Consider the following 25377-nt stretch of genomic DNA (forward strand, 5'->3'; position numbering starts at 1 on the left):
TTGTTAAGTGAATACCTGATATCTAAACCTGAGCATCAGGTTACGCTACTGCGTAAATTTGTTTTCTGTTGTACGATTACAAATATGAAACATGATTTGTTTTAACTGAGCTTTCTAAGCTTGGTAGTCCTTTGCAGTTCTCAAGTGAATTACTGTTACCTACATCTAATCTGCAGTTGTACTGCGTAAATTTGATTTCTGTTTCACAGTCATAAACATGAAACATTCATTGATTTGATTGAAGTTCCAGCTGTCTTGTTGCTGTTGTTTAAAGGTTTAAGGTTTTAAAATTTCTTTCTTTTTTAAAAAAATACTTCTTAACGTTACCTCGTGCATGGCGTAGGTTCAGTGTAAGTGTTTTATAATTTTTTGGGTGTTAAAGTTCTGTTTGTTCTGTTTTACATAGGCAATTGGTTACTGTTTTTCAATGTTATTTGTCTAAAGGCGGCCACTGTTGGAGTCATCTGGACACTGGGGCATGTTGCGCCCGTTTGTAACAAAAGAAGTACATGATTTTGAAATTTAATTCTTACATGCATGTGAATATGGACTGGCTGTTAATTTTACGATAACTTTGTAATGTTGTTGTTGTTGTTGTGGTCTTCAGTCCTGACATTGGTTTGATGCATCTCTCCATGCTACTCTATCCCATGCAAGCTTCTTCATCTCCCAGTACCTACTGCAGCCTACAACCTTCTGAATCTGCTTAGTGTATTCATCCTTGGTCTTCCTCTACGATTTTTACCCTCCACGCTGCCCTCCAATACTAAATTGGTGATCCCTCGATGTCTCAGAACATGTCCTATCAACCGATCCCTTCTTCTAGTCAAGATGTGCCACAAACTCCTCTTCTCCCCAATTCTATTCAATACCTCCTCATTAGTTATGTGATCTACCCCTCTAATCTTCAGCACTCTTCTGTAGCACCACATTTCGAAAGCTTCTATTCTCTTCTTGTCTAAGCTATTTATCGTCCACGTTTCACTTCCATACATGGCTACACTCCATACAAATACTTTCAGAAACGACTTCCTGATATTTAAATCTATTCTCGATATTAACAAATTTGTCTTCTTCAGAAACGCTTTCCTTGCCATTGCCAGTCTACATTTTACATCCTCTCTACTTCTACCATCATCAGTTATTTTGCTCCCCAAATAGCAAAACTCCTTTACTACTTTAAGTGTCTCATTTCCTAATCTAATTCCCTCAACATCACCCGACTTAATTCGACTACATTCCATTATCCTCGTTTTGCTTTTGTTGATGTTCATCATATACCCTCCTTTCAAGACACTATCCATTCCGTTCAACTGCTCTTCCAAGTCCTTGGCTGTCTCTGACAGAATTACAATGTCTTCGGCTTTGTAATAAAGAGTGAAATTTGTTAAACTTTTGGCCTCTAGGTTGTGGTCCAGGAGCAGGCCTCTGTGACCGAGCGGTTCTAGGCGCTTCAGTCCGGATCCGCGCTGCTGCTACGGTCGCAGGTTCGAATCCTGCCTCGGGCATGGATGTGTGTGATGTCCTTAGGTTGGTTGGGTTTAAGTAGTTCTAAGTCAAGGGGACTGATAATCTCTGATGTTAAGTCCCATAGTGCTTAGAGCCATTTGAAGCAGCTCCTGACTTGAACAATTTGTTCTTCTGTTTTTTTAATTGTTTGCTGAAGTGTCTTTAAAATGATGAGCAGCTATTGATTAATTTTACCCGTTTTGTTAAAGTTTTACAGGATATTTTACTTTATTTTTCGGGAAACATTGGGAGAGGGAGTTGAAAGCAAGAACTCGGATACATGCAGTGGCAACAGGCAATAAGCATTTATTTATTTGTCTCTTTGCTAGTAAAATAAAAGCGATAAAATATGCGAATAGAGTGAACAGCATCCAGTTTCGCCAGGTCGGCAGCCGGCCCGCGGCTAGTGGAAGGTCGTGTCGAGCGTGAAGCAGGCGGCGATGCGGAAGTCGTGTCGCTGCAGCACGGCGCACATCTTGTGCGGCGCCGGCTGCGAGCAGGGCGACGGCCTGGGCGCCACGGCGCGCAGGATGAACTCGCGTCGCGCGGGCTGCGGGAAGGCGGAGGGCCCGCCGCTGCCCGACCACGGCTCGTCCCCCTCGTCCAGCACCTCCGGGTCCGCCAGCATATGCGACGCCTGCACATACGGCAACCCCGCGATGCGTCAGCAAACGATTGGCTGCCTAACGCACAGGCGCAAATCGGCGGTCGCAGCTGTCATTACAGTGACTGACCAACACCACCAAGACTACAGCCCTGCGCGCACACTTGTGACGTCACATACTGATGGCCGGGTCTGTATCGGAACGCTCTCGTTAAGCACTCTGCAGCTATACGAACTTGACGAGTTTTAGAGCTGAGACCGCATAGGGATTCTCGTGCTTTCCTCTTCTACACGTCCTTGTAATGAAAGTATGGAAATTTATATCATTGCGTAAAGTAACTGAACAAAACTGCCCTATGATATTTCAAGATGTAAAATTATTTTGACGATTTGCCTTAAATACGCGTTTCTAGGCTCGAATACAAACTGTAATTTTAAATTTTGTCTTTTACCTCATGAGCTATGTGTTCTTGCAGTAAAAAATCGGCAACATGCAATAACAAGCAGACGTTTTCGATTTTAAATAAAGCAGCTGGAGCTCCTACAGAATTTAAGAATTTGTTTCCCTGATTATTTTCGTAAATTTTCCTCTCCACTTCAAAATTTGTTGACCTCACACGAAACTCAAATCATTCGACGAAATGGAGCACATCCTGACGTAATGTTTAATAAATAAAAAAACCCGAAAAAATATTTTATTTCCCTGTTTCTCCAGAACTTCAGAACCTTAATCCTTGACTGAAATTCGTGTCGCAGAGTGCTGTTAATTTAAGCACAATGCACTTACATCGAAATTCTGCTTTCCATACTGCTTAATCTGTCGAAAACACTGAATTCATTAAAGCAACTTTCTAAAGTAGTTTACTCAAATTGAAATTATTTCCGAATAGCTGTATATGTAAAACCGAACAAAATCATTCTGTACGTCTTCCAAATAAAACTACTGGAAACTCAATAGTCTGGTAGGAATGATAAGGAATACTAAACATTTTCGAACCACACTAATTAATATAACTATTCTGTGTGACAATAGTTGCTTCGTATTAACCTCGCAGCAATGGTCCAGAATTAAGAAACAAATTATACTGGTACATGATACATAACTTCTTTTAAAATAATTGGCAAATGTGGTGCAATGGAAACAAATAACACGCTATAAATTGTTTGTCATTTACTTACCCTTGAATGATGCGTAGACACAAATTCCTGTCTGGGAATAGCTGCAATCCAGCGATTTCCCAACTTCACACATTTCGGAAAGCGAAACATGTGCACTTTCATGCCTTTTTGAGATTTATAATTTCCCTGGCAAAAGGGAACCCAACCCCTGCATCACATACTTCGAAGAACTGTAGGCGAATACTTTATGAAATATATATCACTTTCACGTGGCACACACTTTCAACACAACATACACGCCAACAGGACTGCAGACTACAGATAAGATGGCCAACAGTTTGTGACGTCACGTGCCAATATGGCCGCTCTGCGTAGGCCTTGTATCTAGAAGGCTTTGGACTGACACGTGGACGCCGGTGGACACAGCAGAGCCTCAAACCTGACGCGCTGTGCTCACCGGATCCACTCTTTATAATACAGTAGTGCGGTACAGTGCAGTTTTTATTTCCTGAGTAAGTTACGGCCGGTGTACACAAACCCAGTTACAATTCTTATTCAACACTTTGATGGAAATGGAAATGAAGTGTGGCTAGGGCCTCCCGTCGGGTAGACCGTTTGCCTGGTGCAAGTCTTCGGCGACTAGCGTGTCGCGGCTGGTACCGGCGGAGTTTCGAGTCCTCCCTCGGGCATGGGTGTGTATGTTTGTCTTTAGGATAATTTAGGTTAAGTAGTGTGTAAGCTTAGGGACTGATGACCTTAGCAGTAAAGTCCCATAAGATTTCACACACATTTGAACATTTGACTAGCGTGTCGATGGGGATGAAAAAACGATGATAAGGACAACACAACACCCAGTCCCTGAGCGGAGAAAATCTCCGGCTCAGCCAGGAATCGAACCCGGGCCGTTAGGTATGACATTCCGTCGCGCTGACCACTCAGCTACCAGGGGCGGACAACACTCTGATTGTTGCAACGACCTTGGCGAGATTTTAAGGCGTCGGAAAAGTGTATCAATCCGAACTGCATACTACCATTACCACAACTCTTTCCTTACAGATTTTTCTTCCCTGATCATGATCGTCCCTTAAACGATGTTTTATTGGGTAAGCAGCGATAAAATATGCCAGTACATTCGGGGTTCAACACCTACAGGCTGTCCATAAATGTTTACCCTGATCTCAGGATTAAATATTAATTATATTTATGATGGTAACGGTTTTTTGCTACAGGTCTACTAGGGAACCTTGAAGTTTCTGTACAGCTGTGTTTCATTCAACAGTTTCACCATAAGGGGGCCCCTGTGTGAGCTGTATCGTAAAAATGGCTTCCCCACAGCAGAAAGTTCAATGTCTTGTGTGGCCAGCAACAACCAAATCACAGGCTACTGTGCAATGAAAGTTTGTGTCTCATTATGGAAAAAAAGCACGGAAACTTTTTTAGCGACGGAATTGGTTCAGAAACGGACAAGCAGCGGCAGACCATCACTCTCGAGGATACTGTCCAGCGAGTTCAAATAGCATTCACGAGGGCGCGACAGAAGTCAATTAGACGAGGTTCGCGGGAGCTTCAAGTGTCACAAAAGACAGTGCATAAAATTGTTCGAAACATTTTAAACTGTAGGCATAGATGGCTCAAATTGTTCAGGCACTACAACCAGATGATCGCTCAAAACGTGAACAATTTGCAATGAACAAGTTCACGTTTTGGATGAGGACAATGATTTCTTGGAGTGAGTGAGTGTGTGTGTGTGTGTGTGTGTGTGTGTGTGTGTGTGTGTGTGTGTATGTGTTTTCCGATGAGGCTACATCTCATATTTCATATTTCATGTTTTTGGCTCAGTTAACCGCCATGATGTCCGGATCTGATCGGAAAATCCTCATCTCGTACCAGAAATCATTCGGGACCGCTCATGATTGGCCCACTTTTCTTCCTTGAAAGCAATGTAAATGGATATCTTTACCTAGATATGTTGGTGAATTATGCCGTTCCCCGCAAAATGGCGCTCATCTTCATTGGACTCCAGAAGCCTGCGATTTTCTTAATGAAAGCTTCCCCAACAGATGGACTAGCAGAGACAGATCAATTCCATGGCCACCGAGATCACCTGGCGTTACCACCTTAGATATCTTTTTTTGGGGCTATGTGAAAGATATTGTGTACAAAACAAACAGTTCCTGACTTTGTGACAATGCAGCAACGCATCAGAGATGCCACTGGCACAGTCATACCAGACATGCTACAGAATGTGTGGCAAGAGATTGAATACCGGGCTGATATATTTTGCGTGTTTCCAGGAGAATGTTTATGGAACGTTCAAAACTTAATGAGTAGAGGCATATGTGGTATAATGCATGTTTTATTTACTGTATCCAATAAAGAGTTACATTGTTCTCTCAACAGGGTATACCTTTATGGACACCCTGTATTTCACATAATTTTCTTCAGCTGTTGAGAAGACAATTAGACTGTAACCAATCTGTAAGCATAGTCGGTAAAACTTGCTTAGCTTCGCCGCAAACGTTTTTTAACACTATGCATTTCCGTTTTTGGAACTTTGCAACCAGCCTGGACATCCCCAAAAGATTAATATCCATTTCTTTTGCGAGTTCATCAGCTCTTTCCACCAATAAAGACCTAGATATGGCGACATTCTGAGACAGAGCTTGTTTGAACCAAAACGTAACGTAGTCTCTACATCTTCATGTTTAGCCGTTTGCATGAGATTTTTCTCTGGCTCGAGCGTCCTGCGCTCATATAGTTTCTTTTTTAATTATCGCACACAGAGGCGTTAATGATGACCTGCTTACACATTTCTGTTTTCGAACTGTTTGTCATCTTCATTTTTAACGTAACAACAGCTTGCTTTTCGTATGGATTCTCCACCATCGTTGTTAAAGGATAAAAGCAAGTGTAGTAAAAAAAAAAAAAAAAAAAAAAGAGAACACGAAAATATTTTGGCACAAAAGTTACTAATATCGATACCCTACTCACTAATTACAAATGGACTGTAGATTTTGGCAATGATAGTACCACGAGAAAAGCGGCAGCATACTAAAGAATGGTTTCTACTGTTCGTAACAGTCCACTTATGTCCGCATTTAAATTTCGTCTGAAGTATGAAATTAAATTGAAAGAGGCTATATGAAAAGTGGGTTCATTGTGGAGAGCTCGGAAAAGGGGAACAAGTAGGGAAATTTCTTTTATAACTTTTATTAATCAGTGTATTTAAAAATGTTTCACACATTGCTGGCTGACTAAGGACCTCTGAACCGTTGTCGCATAATAGGGGACTGAGTATCGCGAGTAAATTGATGTAGGTGCGACGGAGGTCGCGAAAAATGGTCACACAATACGACTGGGCATCCTCTACAACCAGCAGACTTTTTTTTTGTTGAGAAGATGCAATTAACGTATCATTGTAAATGAATCACACACTGCTTTAGATACAAATTAGGCTGATGGTTTTAGGTGGCGCCAGGCTCACCCAATATTTGATTTATTTCTTCACTTGCTGCATTTCAGGTAAGACAATGAGTGGTAGTATTTTTAAAAAGGGAAATTTATCAGATGTTTAACTTCGTACCTCCTTTATCTATCAACGAAAGTGAAGTAATGGGAAATTGGCGTTTGTAACAGTTGAGACTTTTGTTAGTGGTAGAATTTTAAAGTGAAAAACAATCACAATTTACGTTTCCAATCTGGGTCAATCGTTATTCTTTGTAATTTTATCTTTGAGTTCAGTTGCTTTTAAGGAGTCCGCCCAGTGACGGAATATTCTCAATATGGTAGTCAGATGAACGTTTATGGTAAAATGGTTTGGCGTTAAAATAATTTTTAGAGGGGATTTTTTTGCTTGAAAGTAGTGGTTTACAAAAGTTGAATGACAGAGACAAAATTAAACTTCATTGACAACATTAACACTTGGATGAAGGCTATATCTATTCCACTGAGGTAGGGAACTGTCACGAGTTGTTTTGTACAGTGTAACGAAAGAAATGAACTGAGAAGTCGTGCTGTTGTCGCTACTACAGAAAGGAGGTATACTGGTTTGGCCGACAAGCAAAATCTTTTCGTGTTGTGCGATTTTTGTTCGTGTGAAAATAAAAATCTAGTTTTACATCTATATGCAATCTCTCCCAAACACTGTTAAGTACACTGCAGATGGTATGTCCCACAGTGCCAGTTATTAGGGCGTTTTCCAGTTCCATTCATGTACGGAGCACGGGAAGGATGGCTGCTTAGGCGCCTCTGTAAGCGCTATGATCAGTCTGATCTTGTCCTCACGGTTCCCATGAGAGCGATAGGCAGGGATATGTGATACATTCTGAGCCGAGCTGCGTGGTCGATAGCTCGCGCCCAGCGAGTTCAGCACTTTCTTTGCCGGTTCGAGAGTCTTTGGTGTCTCTCTCTGTGGTAGGAAGGAATGAGGTAATCGGACCTGGCGGAAGTGAGAAATGGAGTCCGTCGGAGCGTACGCGCTTCTTGGGGTGCAATTGACCAGTATCTCTGAAGCATGGATTTTATGGTGCGAGCCTCGGCGGCGGGCGTTTACCGTAGAACTTTATTCTGGTAGTTCGGTGTCCTTAATGAGCTACGAATGTTCTCTCAGTCATCATGCTATTTCTAATTTTGGCCATTTACAACCCGTGGTTGCCGGTTGTCGTACGGTTTTCGGGCAGCACAGCGACAGCCTTGGTTCATTGCGCGTTTATTGTGCCATAGGCGCTGTTTCCTGGCCTCTTCATATCACAGTCGTCAAAGGTCTGAGTGTCGATGCTGGGCTGTGATTTTATTAGTAAGTGTCTTGGATTATGGCCAAGGGCATATCCATTATAAGTTTGTGCCCTGCATAAAACTTACATTTTGCCGGCACGCCCATTCGGTGGTGGCCGAGTATGGGAAGTTCGATTTGCAACACTCCTTGGTTGAGGAGACACAGCAAGTGTGGGCGGTAATGGGGCAATTTCCTCATGTACTTACTGATGAATTAGGTATGACGAATAAGATCGAATATCGGATCGATCTGACAGATCACGTTCGCATTAGGCAATCTCCCTACCGCCTGGCACCTCCGAAAATAAAGGCGTTGCCCCAGGAAATAGGCAAAATGTTGGTCGACTGTGTCATCCGACCACCCATTTCACCTTGTGCTTCCCCCGTTTTTCTTGTGAAGAAGCCCAATGGAGTTGGGTTTGGACTTCTTGTTGATTATCGTGTTTTGAATGACAAGATGGTACTTGAATCGCTCCCCTTTCCCGATCTGCACCATTGTTTCCCATGCTTTGCCGGGGCAAGATGTTTTACCGTCCTGGCCCTCAGCCAAGCCTATTAACAGATTCCCCTGGAGGAGAAATCGAAAGCTGTGACGGCGTTTGTTACAGACTGGAACCTCGACAAATTTATCCGTGTCCCTTTCGGGTTGTCCACTGGAGCAGCAATCCATTCCCGTTTGCTCGGTTCTGTTTTACGTGATGTAAGTACAATTCAGTTATAATCAGCTGGATGACGTATGACATTTACAGCAAGACCTTTCCTCTCCCAGGTAATGAGGAGGTCGGGGGGAGACGAGGTTAACTGTGAAACTCTCAAAGGTTACAGCGGTCCGAGATCTCCTTCCTAGATCATTTAGTTTCGGCATAAAGGGTTCGTGTGAACCATTTGCGGACTCAGATTATTCACAATTTTCGTCCTCCTGGAACCAAAAAGTAAATAGATCAGTTTACAGATATGTTTTTCTTTGCTAGTAAACAAGTTCGCTAATAAGTGCGCCCCTTTGACGCCAACATTGAATTTATTGAGTAGGAAATGGCAAGAATTCACATGGACAGAAAGTCAACAAACAGCCTTTGACGCTCAGTAGTACCCCGGTATTGGCTGTCCCGAATTTTGAGTTGCCCTCCATTTTATAAACTGCTGCTTCAAATTCGGGAATAGCACGCGTGTTGCTGCACGAACATGACGGAGAACGTCGCCCTATTGCTTAAGGGTCCCGCGCTTTAACGACCGCAGAGGGTTCAGGCCCTCGCTGTCCTATTTGGGACTGCAAAATTCAAGTTTTAGTTAGAGAACTTGAACGGGACATCCTCGTCTAGCACTACTTTTCCTCAATAGTATTGTCGATATCAGTATTATTTTCAAATTTTTGACACGTCAATATTATCTCAGCTGCTTTTCTGAAAACTTTCATACAATTTTATACACTATGTTGTATTTCCAAGCTAAAATTTATGAAAAAGAATTACTTTATTTTAGATGCTACAATCGGTAAGTACTAGCTCTGAATGTACCGTTAAAATTTATTTTTTTGAGATACACAACTGGCCATTAACATTGCTACACCAAGAAGAAAAGCAGATGATAAACGGGTATGCATTGGGCAAATATATTATACTAGAAGTGACATGTGATTACATTTTCACACAATTTGGGTGCATATTTTCTGAGAAATCAGTACCCAGAACAGCCACCTCTGGCCGTAAGAACGACCTTGATACACCTGGGCATTGCGTCAAACAGAGCTTGGATGGCGTGTACAGGTACAGCTGCCCATGCAGCTTCAACACGATACCACAGTTCATCAAGAGTAGTGACTGACGAATTGTGACGAGCCAGTTGCTCGGCCGCCATTGACCAGACGTTTTCAGTTGGTGAGAGATCTGGAGAATGAGCTGGCCAGGGCGGCAGTCGAACATTTCATGTATCCAGAAAGGCCCGTACAGGACCTACAAAATGCGGTCGTGCATTATCCTGCTGAAATGTAGGGTTTCGCAGGGAACGAATGAAGGGTAGAGCCACGGGTCGTAACACATCTGAAATGTAACGTCCACTGTTCAAAGTGCCGTCAGTGCGAACAAGAGATGAACGAGACATGTAACCAGTGGCACCCCATACCATCACGCCGGGTGATACGCCAGTATGGTGATGACGAATACACGCTTCCAATGTGCGTTCACCGCGATGTCGCCAAACACGGACGCGACCATCATGATGCTGTAAACAGAACCTGGATTCATCAAAAAAAATGACGTTTAGCCATTCGTGCACCCAGGTTCGTCGTTGAGTACACCATCGCAGGCGCTCCTGTCTGTGATGCAGTGTCAAGGGTAACCGCAGTCATGGTCTCCGAACTGATGGTGCATGCTGCTGCAAACGTCGTCGAACTTCGTGCAGATGGTTGTCGCCTTGCAAACGTCCCCATCTGTTGACTCAGGGATCGAGACGTGGCTGCACGATCCGTTACAGCCATGCGGATAAGATGCCTGTCATCTCGACTGCTAGTGATACGAGGCCGTTGGCATCCACCACGGCGTTCCGTATTACCCTGCTGAACCCACCGATTCCATATTCTGCTAATAGCCATTGGATCTCGACCAACGCGAGCAGCAATGTCGCGATACGATAAACCGCAATCGCGATAGGCTACAATCCGACCTTTATCAAAGTCTGAAACGTGATGGTACGCATTTCTCCTCCTTACACGAGGCATCACAACAGCGTTTCACCAGGAAACGCCGGTCAACTGCTGTTTGTATATGAGAAATCGGTTGGAAACTTTCCTCATGTCCGCACGTTGTAGGTGTCGCCACCGGCGCCAACCTTGTGTGCATGCTCTGAAAAGCTAATCATTTGCATATCATAGTATCTTCTTCCTGTCGGTTAAATTTCGCGTCTGTAGCACGTCATCTTCGTGGTGTAGCAATTTTAATGGCCAGTAGTGTATTTGAAATTGAAATTATTTGGCACACTTAAAAAATTTCTATTATTAATTACGGAATCTAGTACTATTTACTATGTTTATTTCTGGATTCAGTTATGAAATAATAATCGAAAATAATAGAAACTTAAGTAGTAGTAAGCATGCCTCTGATGTGATCGGACGTATTTCTGTATTTTGGGTGAACAATGTAATTTCGGCTTTGTTTATGTGCAAATACAAAGGACTGTGTGATATACTAAAATGTGACAAAATATATTAACGTAACAACAAAAATTCTGCAACAACAATCTTCAAATTTATTTACATCAATTCAACCCTGAGGACGTAAAATGCGAGAATTTCAGCTTCAAGAATCAGTCCCCTAGACAAGAAGAACTGGAGCCAACTCTAAACGAAAAGCTAAGTAAACTAGAAAGTTTACTGTAATCTTCGCTTCTCTCAAATTTTTCATAAGAGACTTTGCTTGTTGTCGACAATAGCTGGAATCAGGAAGGAGGGAAGAGATTAAAAACTGTCAGTTTAGTTTAGAACCTAGCGCGTCCCCATAAGACCGTGCGTATTGTGAGGTGGTCGTATTTCTGCATTCAGGTTTTAAATAAAGCATATAAGGTGCAGCGAAAACGACGTCGCTGATGCGCTACGCCGTATGTTCGAGTCTGGCGATGAGGAAACTTCCGCCAATGTCCGACCAGGGAGCCACTATTAGTGCACTCTCGGCTGAGGTGCCTGAGTTGTTTGATCTTCGTCAGCAACAAGATTCCAACCCAGCCTTCTCACATATTAAACAGCATCTTCAATCTGGATAGAAAGTGTCCAGGTACCAACTTAAAAAGAGAATTTTGTGTTTACAAACAAAGGGCGATGGTCAGAGGAAAATTTGTTTGCCTCGTGATCTCATTCCCGCCATCTTTAAACATTACCATCAGTCGCTGTCAGCTGTATTCTTAGGCATTTATAAAATCATACACAAGATCAGGCAACATATGACTTGGCCCCCGCTCTATAAGGATATATAATGGTCGATGGTTGGGCAATGTCGAGAACTGTAAGTTGGTAAAGAGCGGATTGCTGTACAGTGCCTGTCCCGAACGTCCTATGAAACATATTTTCATTGACTACGGCGCCCCCTTCCCCGGACTTTGGAAGGTTACTGTTGTATTTTCTTTGCAGTGGACGCCTCGCATCCTGTATGGTTGAGATCGAGCAGGAGAGAGGAAAACCTTGGGGGCCACTGCCAAACATTTTAGTAAAATTATCTCGCTCTTTGGTCTTCCTGTCACTCTCCTCAGCGATAACGCCCAGCCTTCGTGGCTCGGGGTTTCCTTATGTTTTGTTTTTGTAATGGGACCCATCACGTAAATACTACCCCCTATTACACTCAACCGTCTTTCGCGGAGAATGTTGACAGGAACTTGAAAGCTGCGCTTACCTTTCAGAGGCGCAGTCGAAGTGGGAGAGCTCCCTACCGCGGCTGAAGTTTGCTTTTAACGTAGTGAAGCACGAAGCTCATCAAGCTGTACCGACGTCCTCAACGTACGCCCATCCTGTACTTTCGCCGCTGTCCAACTTGATGTGAAGTAGCGGACTTGATTCCTGATTAGGCGACTCCCAAGTTTCTTAGGATAATTGGCGTAGGGCGAGAGCGAACATTATGAGGTCTCATCAAATGGAAGCGGCGTGCTACAATCATAGACGAGGGCCTGCTAATTTGAAGGTAGGGAACGTGGTCTACGTTCACAACCTTGGAGCTCGTGACAAAGTGGGCATGGCATCGAGTTAGTTTATGCCACGTTTTGTGTGTCTGTGGTGCGTCCCTGAGGTCCCCACTGCTCATGCTGCGAGTGAAGGATGAGTCATCCGACCATGTGCAAAAGGTACACGTGAGTCAGATTAAATCTGCTAATAATATCGGACATGTTATTGTTTCCCTTATTGACCTGCCTCCCTGGGGGAGGCTGAGGTGTGCTGCGAGGTCGATAATTAACGCCCGACGAGCTGAGCACTTTTTTTAGCGGTCCGAGGGTCTTTGGTTTCTCTCAGTGTTTGGAAGGAAGGAGGTGGTCGGGAGTTGTCATGGACGAGATCATTCCGTTCGAGATACTTCATTACATTTGAGCTCAGTATAAATTCTAAAATTCTGTAAGAAATGGACGTCAGTCGGTAGTTTTGTGGATTACTTCCGCTAACGCCTTGTACACGAATATAACATTTACTTTCATCGAACTACTAGGCACCGTTTTTCGTCCGAAGGAAGGAGCTACGATATACGAGGGCTGTCCAGAAAGTAAGTTACGATTGATCGCGAAATGAAAATCACAGTGAAAATCAGAAATGTTTCATTTGTAACAGTTAGCTACACCTTTCAGCTACTTCTCTACGTAGTCGCCGTTCTGACGCAGACATTCGTCGTAGCGTTGTACCAACTTTCCAATACCCTCATCATAGAAGGCAGCCGCCAGTGCTTTCCGCCAATTCTCTACGCTGGCCTAAAGCTCGTTGTCTGTGCCAAAATGTTGTCTTCATAGCCAGCGGTTCGTTTGAGCAGAGATGAAACTCAGTGGGAGACAATTACGGGCTGTATTGTGGGTAACCAAACATTTCCAATTGAAACGATGCAGGAACATCTTCATTGCCCCTGCAGAATGAGGCTGAGAATTGTCTTGAAGAAGAAACCGCACGACAGTTATGTAATGTTGGTTGCATAACTTCAGGGGAAAATTCTCACCAGGCCTTGTACTCGGCGGGAGACACTATTTTCTATAACATCTTTACGCGCTCACTAAGAGCTCAGGAATGAAAAGAGCGACATAATTCTACCTAGAGTCATACTAGAGACACTGCCCAACACATCTTTGCAAAGCTTTATCGGATTTTCATAGTCGTTTCCATTTCGCGACCGATCGTAACTTACTTTCTGGACAGCCCTCGTATTATACTTAGTTAATCTGGTGGGGTTCCATCGGATAGCATCCAGTTACAGAAGAGTTAAACTGGAGTACAGCAGAGGATAGGGAGGGGCTTTAGACAATAGATCTACACTAGACCGGTGCCACACACCTTGTGCGCCTCTGCGAAGAAGGCCCGGACGCGCGCCGCCAGCAGCCCGCGCGGCCCGCCGGGCAGGTCCGCCCTGGGCGCCTGCAGCAGCGCGTACACGAAGCGGCGCGCCTCCTCGCTGGCGGCGCTGGAGCTGGAACCAGTGCTGGAGCCCGGGTCAGGGCCGGAGCCGGAGCTAGTCGAGGCGCCGGCGTCGCCGTCGCTGCCGCCGCCGTCCTCGCCGCAGAACTTGGCCATCAGCGAGCGCGCCTGTGCCATCAGCGCCTCCGCAGACGCGATCTCGTGGCTCAGCTTCTGCAACAACAATACAAACGCACACACACAGAGTAAGGTCTGAGGCTCCTTTGTGTAACACTTCCACTGACCTCCTATATCGGATATTCGTAACAAAAAACGTACTACACAATTTCTGGTTTATTTACCTAGATAATGATTCAGAGAAACAGGTGTGGTATCACGTATCGATACCACACTTCAGGTGTTGAGTTGGCAGCGGAATTGCAAGTTTGTGTCGAATGCCGACAGCAGTCGTACGGGATCCAATGGAACCCGCCCACTACGCCCCACGGCCAGCAACTCTACTGCCACGATACCTAAGGAGGCCCGGCGGCAGCTGTTCAGAGCCTCTTCACCACGTGTTTCTACCCTGGTTCATCACGGTTCGTGCCGAGGCCCACGAGAAAGACAGGCCCCGGCGCGTACGTCACGAAAGTAGTCCTGAACTCGATCGCTCGCTCATCTCACAAGGGAACCTCCCCATCGCACCCCCCTCAGATTTAGTTATAAGTTGGCACAGTGGATAGGCCTAGAAAAACTGAACACAGATCAATCGAGAAAACAGGAAGAAGTTGTGTGGAACTATGAAAAAAATAAGCAAAATATACAAACTGAGTAGTCCACGCCCAAGATAGGCAACATCAAGGATAATGTGAGCTCAGGAGCGCCGTGGTCCCGTGGTTAGCGTGAGCAGCTGCGGAAAGAGAGGTCCTTGGTTCGAGTCTACCCTCGAGTGAAAAGTTTAATTTTTTATTTTGAGACAATTATTATCTGTCCGCCCGTTATGTTTTCTTCACTTTTTTTGGGAGTGATTATCACATTCACAAGAAAACCTAAATCGGGCAATGTAGAAGAATCTTTTTACCCATTCGCCAAATGTACAAGTTAGGTGGGTCGACAACATATTCCTGTCATGTGACGCACATGCCGTGACCAGTGTCGTATAGAATATATCAGACGTGTTTTCCTGTGGAGGAATCGGTTGACCTACGACCTTGCAATCAAATGTTTTCGGTTCCCATTGGAGAGGCACGTCCTTTCACAGACACTAGAAGTATTACAGTGAATAGAGACGTCAATGAACGAACGGACAGATCATTACTTTGCGAAAATAAAGAAAGTAAAATTTTCACGTAAGGGAAGACTTGAACCAAGGACCTCTCGTTCCGCAGCTGCACGCGCTAACCACGGGACCACGGCGCTCCTGAGCTCACATTATCCTTGATTTTGACTATCTTGCGCATGCACTACTCAGTTTGTATATTTTGCTTATTTTTTTCATAGTTCCACACAACTACTTCCTGTTTTCTCGATTGATCTGTGTTCCGTTTTTCAAGGCCTATCCACTGTGCCAACTTATAACTAAATCTGAGGGGGGTGCGATGGGGAGGTTCCCTTGTCATCAGACAAAATGCGTATCTAAACCTGTTAACTCGCCGCTGGGCGTGTAACTACTAACGAGAATTGCATCTTCCACTGGAATCTGCTATTATGAAGTCTTACTGATTAACTGTACTACAGCAAAATTCGTCTTTTGCAGACCATCTTCTAATTACAGGTCATTCACCTAAAGCTATCTGCGATAGCAACATTTTGCACACAGAAAAGAAACGGCGTGGACTAGATATTCTAGAAGAATTAGACATCTTCAAACATCTTGCTCGAAAGGATAGCCTCATCCTTGACGAACAGCTACAGCTACGTAACAAAATTTTTTCAACGGTACAAAGCCGTTACTCGATATCTGACTTCGGGTCTCCTTGTGCAGGTTGCCGAAATGTTCTTTTCCTTCTAAGGTAGTCCTATGTTTTCTAATTATCAAATGTTTCTTGGCTGTATTTCACGCCAATATTGCTTTGTACAAGTTGTCATTCGTCCTATCTACATTTTCATAATGACGTTTTCATGTTTTATCTTACTGTTATAAGCTTCGATGTAGACAAAATGTTATGCTGTATGCTAATATTAAACAAACAGTAGCGTAATTGTATCTACGGCTACTAGATGGCGCGCTCGTTGCAGTGCCATGTTCACCTGGCCGCATTTGTTAACGCGGGCACCTCAGTCCGTTTGCAACCTGTAACCGCGTAAGTAACGAGCAGCCCGTAGTGGCTCGCCATCACAATTTTTTTATCTTGAATATCTTTGTGACTAATGCCCTTTTGGCATATTTATTATTTTATAAATGACATATAAGTACTGCCAGTCTTTCACGATGATTCTATACTTATACTCTATATCATACGTTTTTAGTCATATTTCCGTGACCATGTTATAGACCATTCTTTGATTTAAATTCTGAGGAAGACACTCCTAGCAGTGTTGAAACCCGGTTAATTCGTTAAAAATAGTGACCGAGGGCTGTTTTCTTTCAATTGCAAAATTTAATTTCGGATCAATACGCGATATAAATGGTATAACGGCTTGCTTATAGCATTTAGTTCTAAATGGTTCAAATGGCTCTGAGCACTAGGGGACTTAACATCTGAGGTCATCAGTCCCCTAGAACTTAGAACTACTTAAACCTAACTAACCTAAGGACATCACACACATCCATGCCCGAGGCAGGATTCGAACCTGCGGCCGTAGCGGTCGCGCGGTTCCAGACTGAAGCACCTGGAACCGCTCTGCCACTCCGGCCGGCTATAGCATTTAGTCTCTTCTGCTTCACAGTACTCATTACATGCTGGAAGTGGTGCCTTATGCAACTGAATCATTTCAGCATGACTTTATTTTATTGCACGCGAGTACAGCCATAACAAATTATAAGTAGGCCCATGGACTTCCCATTATTATAGGACTAATAACAGAAAGATTCCATAGTAGCGGATTGCTGTAGAAGAATCAGTTTTTGTTTGTACGAACACGCCTAGTTACGAGTTAACAGGTTTAGAAACGCATTTTGTCTGGAGCTGAGCGAGCGAGCGAGCGAGCGCAGGACTACCTTCGTGACGTACGCGCCGCGGCCTGTATTTCTCGTAGGCCTCGGGTTCGTGCTTAGGACAGGGAGCTTCATAGCAATTGCTATTGTATGAGCTGGACTCTACTTCTTGTCGCATGATTTGTAACAAGTCTTCGTAGGTTCGGAAATATACGAGTAAATCTTCTGTATACTATGCAAACTGTTCGCTAATCATTACTGCTCCTACCTGTGCCACTATCAATAGCTTGAAGCTGGCGTCTCACCAGGTGTCCCATATTACTCCCTCGTGCGGTTATCGCTGCCTCGGCTAGGCTTCAAAAGTGGAAACTAAAGCGGCGTAGGGGACGCCTTCAAACTCCGCAGTGCAGGGAGTTTACGTGTGGTCTTCGTGCAGCGTGGAGCTCCAGCCAGCGGCTCTGTGTGGAGCAACGGACACGGGGTGCACATCGGCACGACGTCTTTTTCCGGGCCGTCGTTCACACTTCTTCGCCAGGACTGGTTAGGAGGCAAAAGGTTTCGTTCCTCTATGCGGTGCATATCTGGTTGTTCAGCTCTGTGCACCAATTTGCCGCTTCGCAAGCTGTTTGAGTGGATGTTCGTGTTTTTATTCATCGAGTCGTCAACCACATTTTTGTTTTTTGACTATCTGATTCTAGGACAAATTTATTGCCACATGTGCTCTGTGTGTTTTTTGAAATAAGTTGTGTTAACCTGCTGGCCAGGGTTCCCTCTAAAAATTTGTCATGCTTAATGTTGTTAGGACTATTTGTGTTACAATGTAAAGTGCCCAGCTTTCACGCATAATTACATCGCCGGCTTATGAACTATCTAATTCCCTTTTTTTAAAATTTGCTTTGTTTTCGAATTGGTTTCTGCGAGAGAACAAACTGTTTCTAAATTTCAGTATTTGTTTTCACTATGTTTTAGCAGCTGGTGTGCTTTCTGGTATTATGAAGAGGGCAATCCCAAAAGTAAGGTCTCCTTTTTTTATAAGTACATAGACCTGTTTATTTCTACAATGGCTTACATCAGTTTACAGCTTGAACATTTAGCTGTTTTTCGACATAATCACCATTTCTGTGGCGCACGCGGAGTGGCCGCGCGGTTAGAGGCGCCATATCACGAATAGGGTGGCCACTCCCGCCGAGGTTCGGGTCCTCCCTCGGCCGTGTGTGTGTGTGTGTGTGTGTGTGTGTGTGTGTGTGTGTGTGTGTGTGTGTGTGTGTGTGTTTTTCTTCGCATAGGTTAGTTTATGTTAGTTTAAGTAGTATGTAAGTCTAGGGACCGATGACCTCAGCAGTTTGGACCCATAGGAATTCACACACATTTGAACATTTTGAACCATTTCTGTGGGTGCATTTTTGTAGGCGCTGTCGCAGTTTTTGTATGCCCATGTCACACCAGCTCGCCGCCATGCTGTTCAGAAAGTTATGAACCTCTTTTTTCACCTCGTCGTCGGAGCTGAATCGCTTTCCGGCCAAATGTTCTTTTAACCTAGGGACCAGGTGATAGTCACTGGGCGCCAAGTCACGACTATAGGGTGGGTGGGTGATTATGTTCCACTGAAACTGTTGCAGGAGAGCAATGGTTTGCCGAGCGAAGTATGGGCGAGCGTTATCATGAAGAATGTGTACACCCTTGCTCAACATTCCTCTTCTCCGGTTCTGGATTGCCCGTTTGAGTTTTTTCAGAGTCTCACAGTACCTGTCAGCGTTAATTGTGGTCCCAGTGGGCATGAAGTCGACCAACAATACCCCTTTCCGATCCCAAAAAACGGTTGTCATTACTTTACCGGCAGACTGCAAACTCTCTACACCACTTGCGAACATTTTTTACAACCATGCACGACTCACCATACACTTCCGTCAATTGGCGATGGATTTCAATCGGCGCAGTGCCCTTTGCGTTCAAAAACCGTATAACTGCGCGCAATTCGCACTTGGCGGTAACATCCAATGGGAGCTCCATTTCTCAATGGCTGCCAAGCCAAGACTGAGCGCCTCAGCGCGGCGTGCGCATGTTTACACACAGCGCGTGAAGGACTCTTCATAGCAGTGTGACCAACTGCCACACAGAGTTCTGCACTTATATATTAAGAAAAAGGAGACCTTACTTTTGGGATTACCCTCGTATTATCCAGCCCTTTAAGTTGTGTATTATGACCTCCAGCTAATGGTAAGATCTTAGCGGGTTGTTATTTATATTCATGCCTGGAAGAATTTGCAACTCCCGCAGTTCTCTTTTACACCTTACATTTTTAGCGAAGCTTATTTCCTAAGGCGTATGACCTTACTGGAAAGGTTCTATAAGGCTAGTCGTGGTTAAACAACAACGTTCAGTTGTAGTGTAATTCAGTGAGGCATTTGTTTCGTGTTTGATTACAGCACCAACTAAGTTGCAGGCGAGCATTCCGAGTTGGGGGCTTCTTGCCACGTTGGCCTGGCTTGCTAGCGGCCGTGTGGTCACCTCTCAAGCATTTCCTAGGAAGGTTTTCTATTTGTTTGTAGTCGTGTGACTTGGCTGACTGTCTACTGAATTCATCACTAATGCTTGCAAGTTACTTGGGTTCCTGCAACAGACACAATCGGAATAAGAGGAATCGAGACCAATGTTGTTATGAACTCGGTGCACTACGATATAAGGATGTAGAAAGCGTGGCATATGGAAGTTAGTGTTCGTCTGCGGAGTGAAGACGTTGCAGTCAAAAGTAGAGATTAAACGGAACACAGTTTGTGTCATGTGCAACAATTTAGTACACACATTCGTTGAACGTTTCGCCATTTTTTGGTGAAAGATATTCCCATACCAGTCTGTTGTGTGTGCTATTCACGGAGCACGCCACTTAGCTTATTACTTTTGAGTGCAGACGTCATACATGTGGATAAAACCTTCGAACTAGCGTCATTGGTACGGTAGCGCATCAGTAGGTTAAACCACATATCATAGTAAAACACCCGCCCACATGCCATGTGCAGGTTACATTCAGCAGTTTCTGTTAACACGTTTAGTGGAAGATACTATTTCACAGATATTATGCCAATGGTATACGCCATACGGCCTATTTATAAAGATGTTAAACACTGTGTCAGAGACATTCCGTATTAATAAAAGCGTGTACATGGGATTATGGACGTAGTTTGCTTGGTTCTTCGCTGGAACAATTACTTTGGGCGTGACCTGCATTTTATTAAGTTTAATCAGTCCCCATTAATATCACTAGCAGTTAACGATTTAAACTTATAAAACAATTACGTATTTGCAGATTTCTTTGCTGGTTTATTGTGAAACATTCCTAGTATACTGACTAACAGAAAGTTTTAGAGTTCTCAGTTGAATCAGTTCGTCCAAATGGCACAACGTTTCGGTGGGAAACCCGAAATCTTCGTATTACACTCCTGGAAATTGAAATAAGAACACCGTCAATTCATTGTCCCAGGAAGGGGAAACTTTATTGACACATTCCTGGGGTCAGATACATCACATGATCACACTGACAGAACCACAGGCACATAGACACAGGCAACAGAGCATGCACAATGTCGGCACTAGTACAGTGTATATCCACCTTTCGCAGCAATGCAGGCTGCTATTCTCCCATGGAGACGATCGTAGAGATGCTGGATGTAGTCCTGTGGAACGGCTTGCCATGCCATTTCCACCTGGCGCCTCAGTTGGACCAGCGTTCGTGCTCGATGTGCAGACCGCGTGAGACGACGCTTCATCCAGTCCCAAACATGCTCAATGGGGGGACAGATCCGGAGATCTTGCTGGCCAGGGTAGTTGACTTACACCTTCTAGAGCACGTTGGGTGGCACGGGATACATGCGGACGTGCATTGTCCTGTTGGAACAGCAAGTTCCCTTGCCGGTCTAGGAATGGTAGAACGATGGGTTCGATGACGGTTTGGATGTACCGTGCACTATTCAGTGTCCCCTCGACGATCACCAGTGGTGTACGGCCAGTGTAGGAGATCGCTCCCCACACCATGATGCCGGGTGTTGGCCCTGTGTGCCTCGGTCGTATGCAGTCCTGATTGTGGCGCTCACCTGCACGGCGCCAAACACGCATACGACCATCATTGGCACCAAGGCAGAAGCGACGCTCATCGCTGAAGACGACACGTCTCCATTCGTCCCTCCATTCACGCCTGTCGCGACACCACTGGAGGCGGGCTGCACGATGTTGGGGTGTGAGCGGAAGACGGCCTAACGGTGTGCGGGACCGTAGCCCAGCTTCATGGAGACGGTTGCGAATGGTCCTCGCCGATACCCCAGGAGCAACAGTGTCCCTAATTTGCTGGGAAGTGGCGTTGCGGTCCCCTACGGCACTGCGTAGGATCCTACGGTCTTGGCGTGCATCCGTGCGTCGCTGCGGTCCGGTCCCAGGTCGACGGGCACGTGCACCTTCCGCCGACCACTGGCGACAACATCGATGTACTGTGGAGACCTCACGCCCCACGTGTTGAGCAATTCGGCGGTACGTCCACCCGGCCTCCCGCATGCCCACTATACGCCCTCGCTCAAAGTCTGTCAACTGCACATACGGTTCACGTCCACGCTGTCGCGGCATGCTACCAGTGTTAAAGACTGCGATGGAGCTCCGTATGCCACGGCAAACTGGCTGACACTGACGGCGGCGGTGCACAAATGCTGCGCAGCTAGCGCCATTCGACGGCCAACACCGCGGTTCCTGGTGTGTCCGCTGTGCCGTGCGTGTGATCATTGCTTGTACAGCCCTCTCGCAGTGTCCGGAGCAAGTATGGTGGGTCTGACACACCGGTGTCAATGTGTTCTTTTTTCCATTTCCAGGAGTGTAGTTTAGTTCGCCAAGGCAGATGTCGAGATCACATTATACATGCTGTTACCCAAATTACTCTTCATTAACACAGCTATGTTGATTTCGTATCACATACTACCATTCTAATTGTTGTTTTTGAAAACTATATTTACTTAAATTTGTTTAGGTGTAGGAGTCGATGTTTGTCGCAAGTACCGAAACCAATGACCTATCTTGATGTTAACTGTGTAGTTTTCATTACCCATAGTACCTTTATACAGGGTGTTTCCGTAAGAGCGGAGAAAAATGTAACAGAACATAGAGAATGCTCCACTGAACAATCTGAGGTAGGGAACCTGGTGTCTACCGCTATGTCTAGCATTACTGCTTTCGAACTTATTTACAACTAACATGCCTACAAGTTTACACGTACTGTGCTGTTAATTTACGTTTACTTTCTTTATTTTCTGCAAGGAAACAAGGAGGACGTGCCTAATTACTAGGAAGACATGTTGCAGGTTTTATTTACTTTACTTGTCCATAAGGTGGGTCTGTTGTATCATATTTACATTGTCATGACAAAACTTGCTATGAATCAATGACAGACCCATTCATTAGTCAGTACTATTCAAAGACATACAGTTCAATACGATGGAGCAGTACTGGTACATTTTCGGAGAACTCAGTTAGGTGCACATTGTGTATGGGGCAGTACGTTGCAATGCTCTCGCTGCTGACAGGCTGTACAGGGATCGATTTCCTGACAAGCATCATCTGTCACGACAAGTGTTTATTTCTCTCGATCGGTGAATGCTGAAGATTGGTTCATTGGACAGAAGAAACGAGGGAGGAGCATGACATAAGGACCAGTCGCACGAACTATTATCTCCTTACGCTGGCTTCTCCGACCCCAGGTTGGGTACCTCAAATTGTTCAGTGGAGCATCCTCTATGTCCAGTTAAATTTCTGCACGCTCTTACGGAAACACCCTATAGATTAGTATGTACTGAAAAAATTCGGATCTATAACACTCAAAACAGGACTTTACTTAATTATACAGGGTATTTCACAATTTTTATTACACGATTCATAAAGTTTTCATGAGGAATCCATGTCCATACATGTACCGTTTGGAAGTAAAGTGAGTTTGAAACTCCGATCACTTTCAGCTGTCACGTTTCATGTAACGTACACAGTTAGACAAAGAGTTCTGATCTATGGGGTTCTCTTCTATGTGGCGAAGAAAATCCTCTTCAGAGAGTGCAGCGCATCTACGGAGCACCTCCTAGTTGCGAACACACCAGCTCCTCGGACTTGTAGCTGCAGTCAGAAAAAAATTGTATATGATGTCACAATCATAACAGTAACTGGCGACGACGCCCTGATATGAGTTTGTGTGCGTACTGTGATGCGGGAGATTTGGATGCGATTCAATGTTCAGACTTATTTTACATCCGCAAACTGCAGTAGCCTCATGTGCAGTGATCGCCATGGAGGGGTGGGTAGCCGGGGAGCCGTTCTTCTAGCCGTCATGATGGCTTTTGGCTCTCCCACTCGGGCCTTGAGGAGACCACCGGTAAAATAAGGGAGCTGCACCACGACATACGTCGTCCATGTGTAAACTCTTTGCTGTTCCAAGGAAATTGAACAGCTACAGATATGAACCCTCGTCTGCCTGGCGTTCATCCACGATATCCATGTCCTTCAGGTGTCACTGGCTGTCGATCTCTGACTGTCGCAAAGTGACGCTGTGCTGTGGCACACAGTCTGGGTGGGAGCATTCTGGGTCTGAGGCGCTGAGACAGCGGCTGGCGGTTAGCTGTCAATGTAGCTGCGCACACGTTCACACCATCAATGGGTTTGTAAATGATTAGCGTTGCAATTGTCTATGATAGGCAGAATGGCGACCAGAGTACATTAGTGTTGTTACCAAGCCTGGGAGAGTACATGAAGGTTGTGAACAGTGTCAGATGTTGAGTGAGCACCGTGAAGGACAAGGAGATAAGGCGTACTCGTCTGAGACAGCATTATCAGCGCTTTACAGAAATTTGGATGGAATGTCATTGTGTGTCTCCATTTGGCCAGCTGGTCAAATCATTTAATATCCAGATTTTTTTGGGTCATTTGGACGTGACGGCAGCCCAATGCTGGACAACACGGGAATATGATAGGCACAATCATCACCTAGGTTTTGGTCAACCACGTCTGACCACCCTGAGGGAGGATCGCTGTATTGTGTACGAAGCTTATCGTCAGTTCCGCATCTTTCATTCGAGAACAAATGATGGTCTCTCAGCAATATTAATTTTATTGACACACCTTAGCCACACAGCAGCAGCAGCCAGACTAGGAAATTAGCATCCCATGTGTAGGACGTTAACACCACAGGACAAACGGCCAGACTTGGAGTGGTGCCATGACAGCAAAGCACGGACTGTTGACGAAGGTCATTGCATTGTATTCAGTGGTTATGCACTATCCCGGATGACCATTGGCAACATGGGAAGAGGTCCCATATTTCCAGTGTTGTGGAGAGGAACAGCGGTTTTATTCTTAGCATCACGTTGTGGGGAGGCACAGAGTATGACCTCAAGTCATGGGTAATAATGATTGACGGGACTCTGCTGGAAAAACAGTATGTCATGCACATGCTGTACCCCCATAAATTACCTCTCATGCAACAATAGCGTTTTTAACAAAACAATGCTCATCCACACATGCCAAGAGTGTCTACTTACTAGCTATATAGTGCTGAAGCACTTCCTTGGCCTGCAACATCCGTGAATCTGGCCCCAAAGGAACATGCGTGAGACCAGCTTTGATGCCAACTCTGTGTCAGTGCTAATGTCCAAGATGTCACGGACCAGTTACAACGGTTGTTGACCATACAGATACAGGAGTGAATACAACAGCTTTATGATATCTGTCCCAACCAAATCAGTGCATGCGTCCAGACAGAGGTGGTCGATTATCATACTAATAAATGGACTCAAGGTGCCAAGTTCTTTGTAAATTTGGTTCGATTTTGTAATCACTGAAACAACACCACAGACCTGTTGGTCCGTGAAGATTCATGTCGGTACCTGCTCCTCCTGTAGAGGCTTATCTTTCTTTCAGTTTATAATGAATAAAAAGGGTCCAAGAACTAAACCCTGAGGCACTCGTTTTGAGACTGGTAGAAACTGAGCGGACGTCTTACTCCGGTATGTAACCTAGAGCAATGCGTTTTAGACCAGCGTGTGCCACGCGCAGCAGTTTGTAGTGTACCGACCTCGTAGTCGCGGACGTCGACGTGCGGCGCGCGCGACAGGCGCTCGGCGCGCCGCCCCAGCGAGGCGAGCAGCGGCGGCAGGCGCGGCAGCGGCGGCTGCTGGGCGGCGCGCGACAGCAGCGCCA

At 45.1% G+C, this 25377-nt stretch overlaps 1 protein-coding gene across 1 annotated transcript; it reads right to left on the reverse strand.

Moving 5' to 3' along the window:
* Window positions 1-1790: 1790 nt before the first annotated feature.
* LOC126234340 (rab3 GTPase-activating protein catalytic subunit-like) lies at window positions 1791-25343 on the reverse strand. The gene is made up of 3 exons (XM_049943024.1): window positions 25253-25343; window positions 14007-14300; window positions 1791-2146 (listed from the first exon to the last, which is right to left on the reverse strand). Exons 2-3 carry the CDS (start codon window positions 14262-14264, stop codon window positions 1913-1915), a joined length of 492 nt encoding a protein of 163 aa, XP_049798981.1. The 5' UTR covers window positions 14265-14300; window positions 25253-25343; the 3' UTR covers window positions 1791-1912.
* Between the last annotated feature and the right edge of the window lie 34 nt (window positions 25344-25377).

The sequence above is a fragment of the Schistocerca nitens genome, chromosome 2 (genome assembly GCF_023898315.1).
Source record: "Schistocerca nitens isolate TAMUIC-IGC-003100 chromosome 2, iqSchNite1.1, whole genome shotgun sequence".
Lineage (NCBI taxonomy): Eukaryota > Metazoa > Arthropoda > Insecta > Orthoptera > Acrididae > Schistocerca > Schistocerca nitens.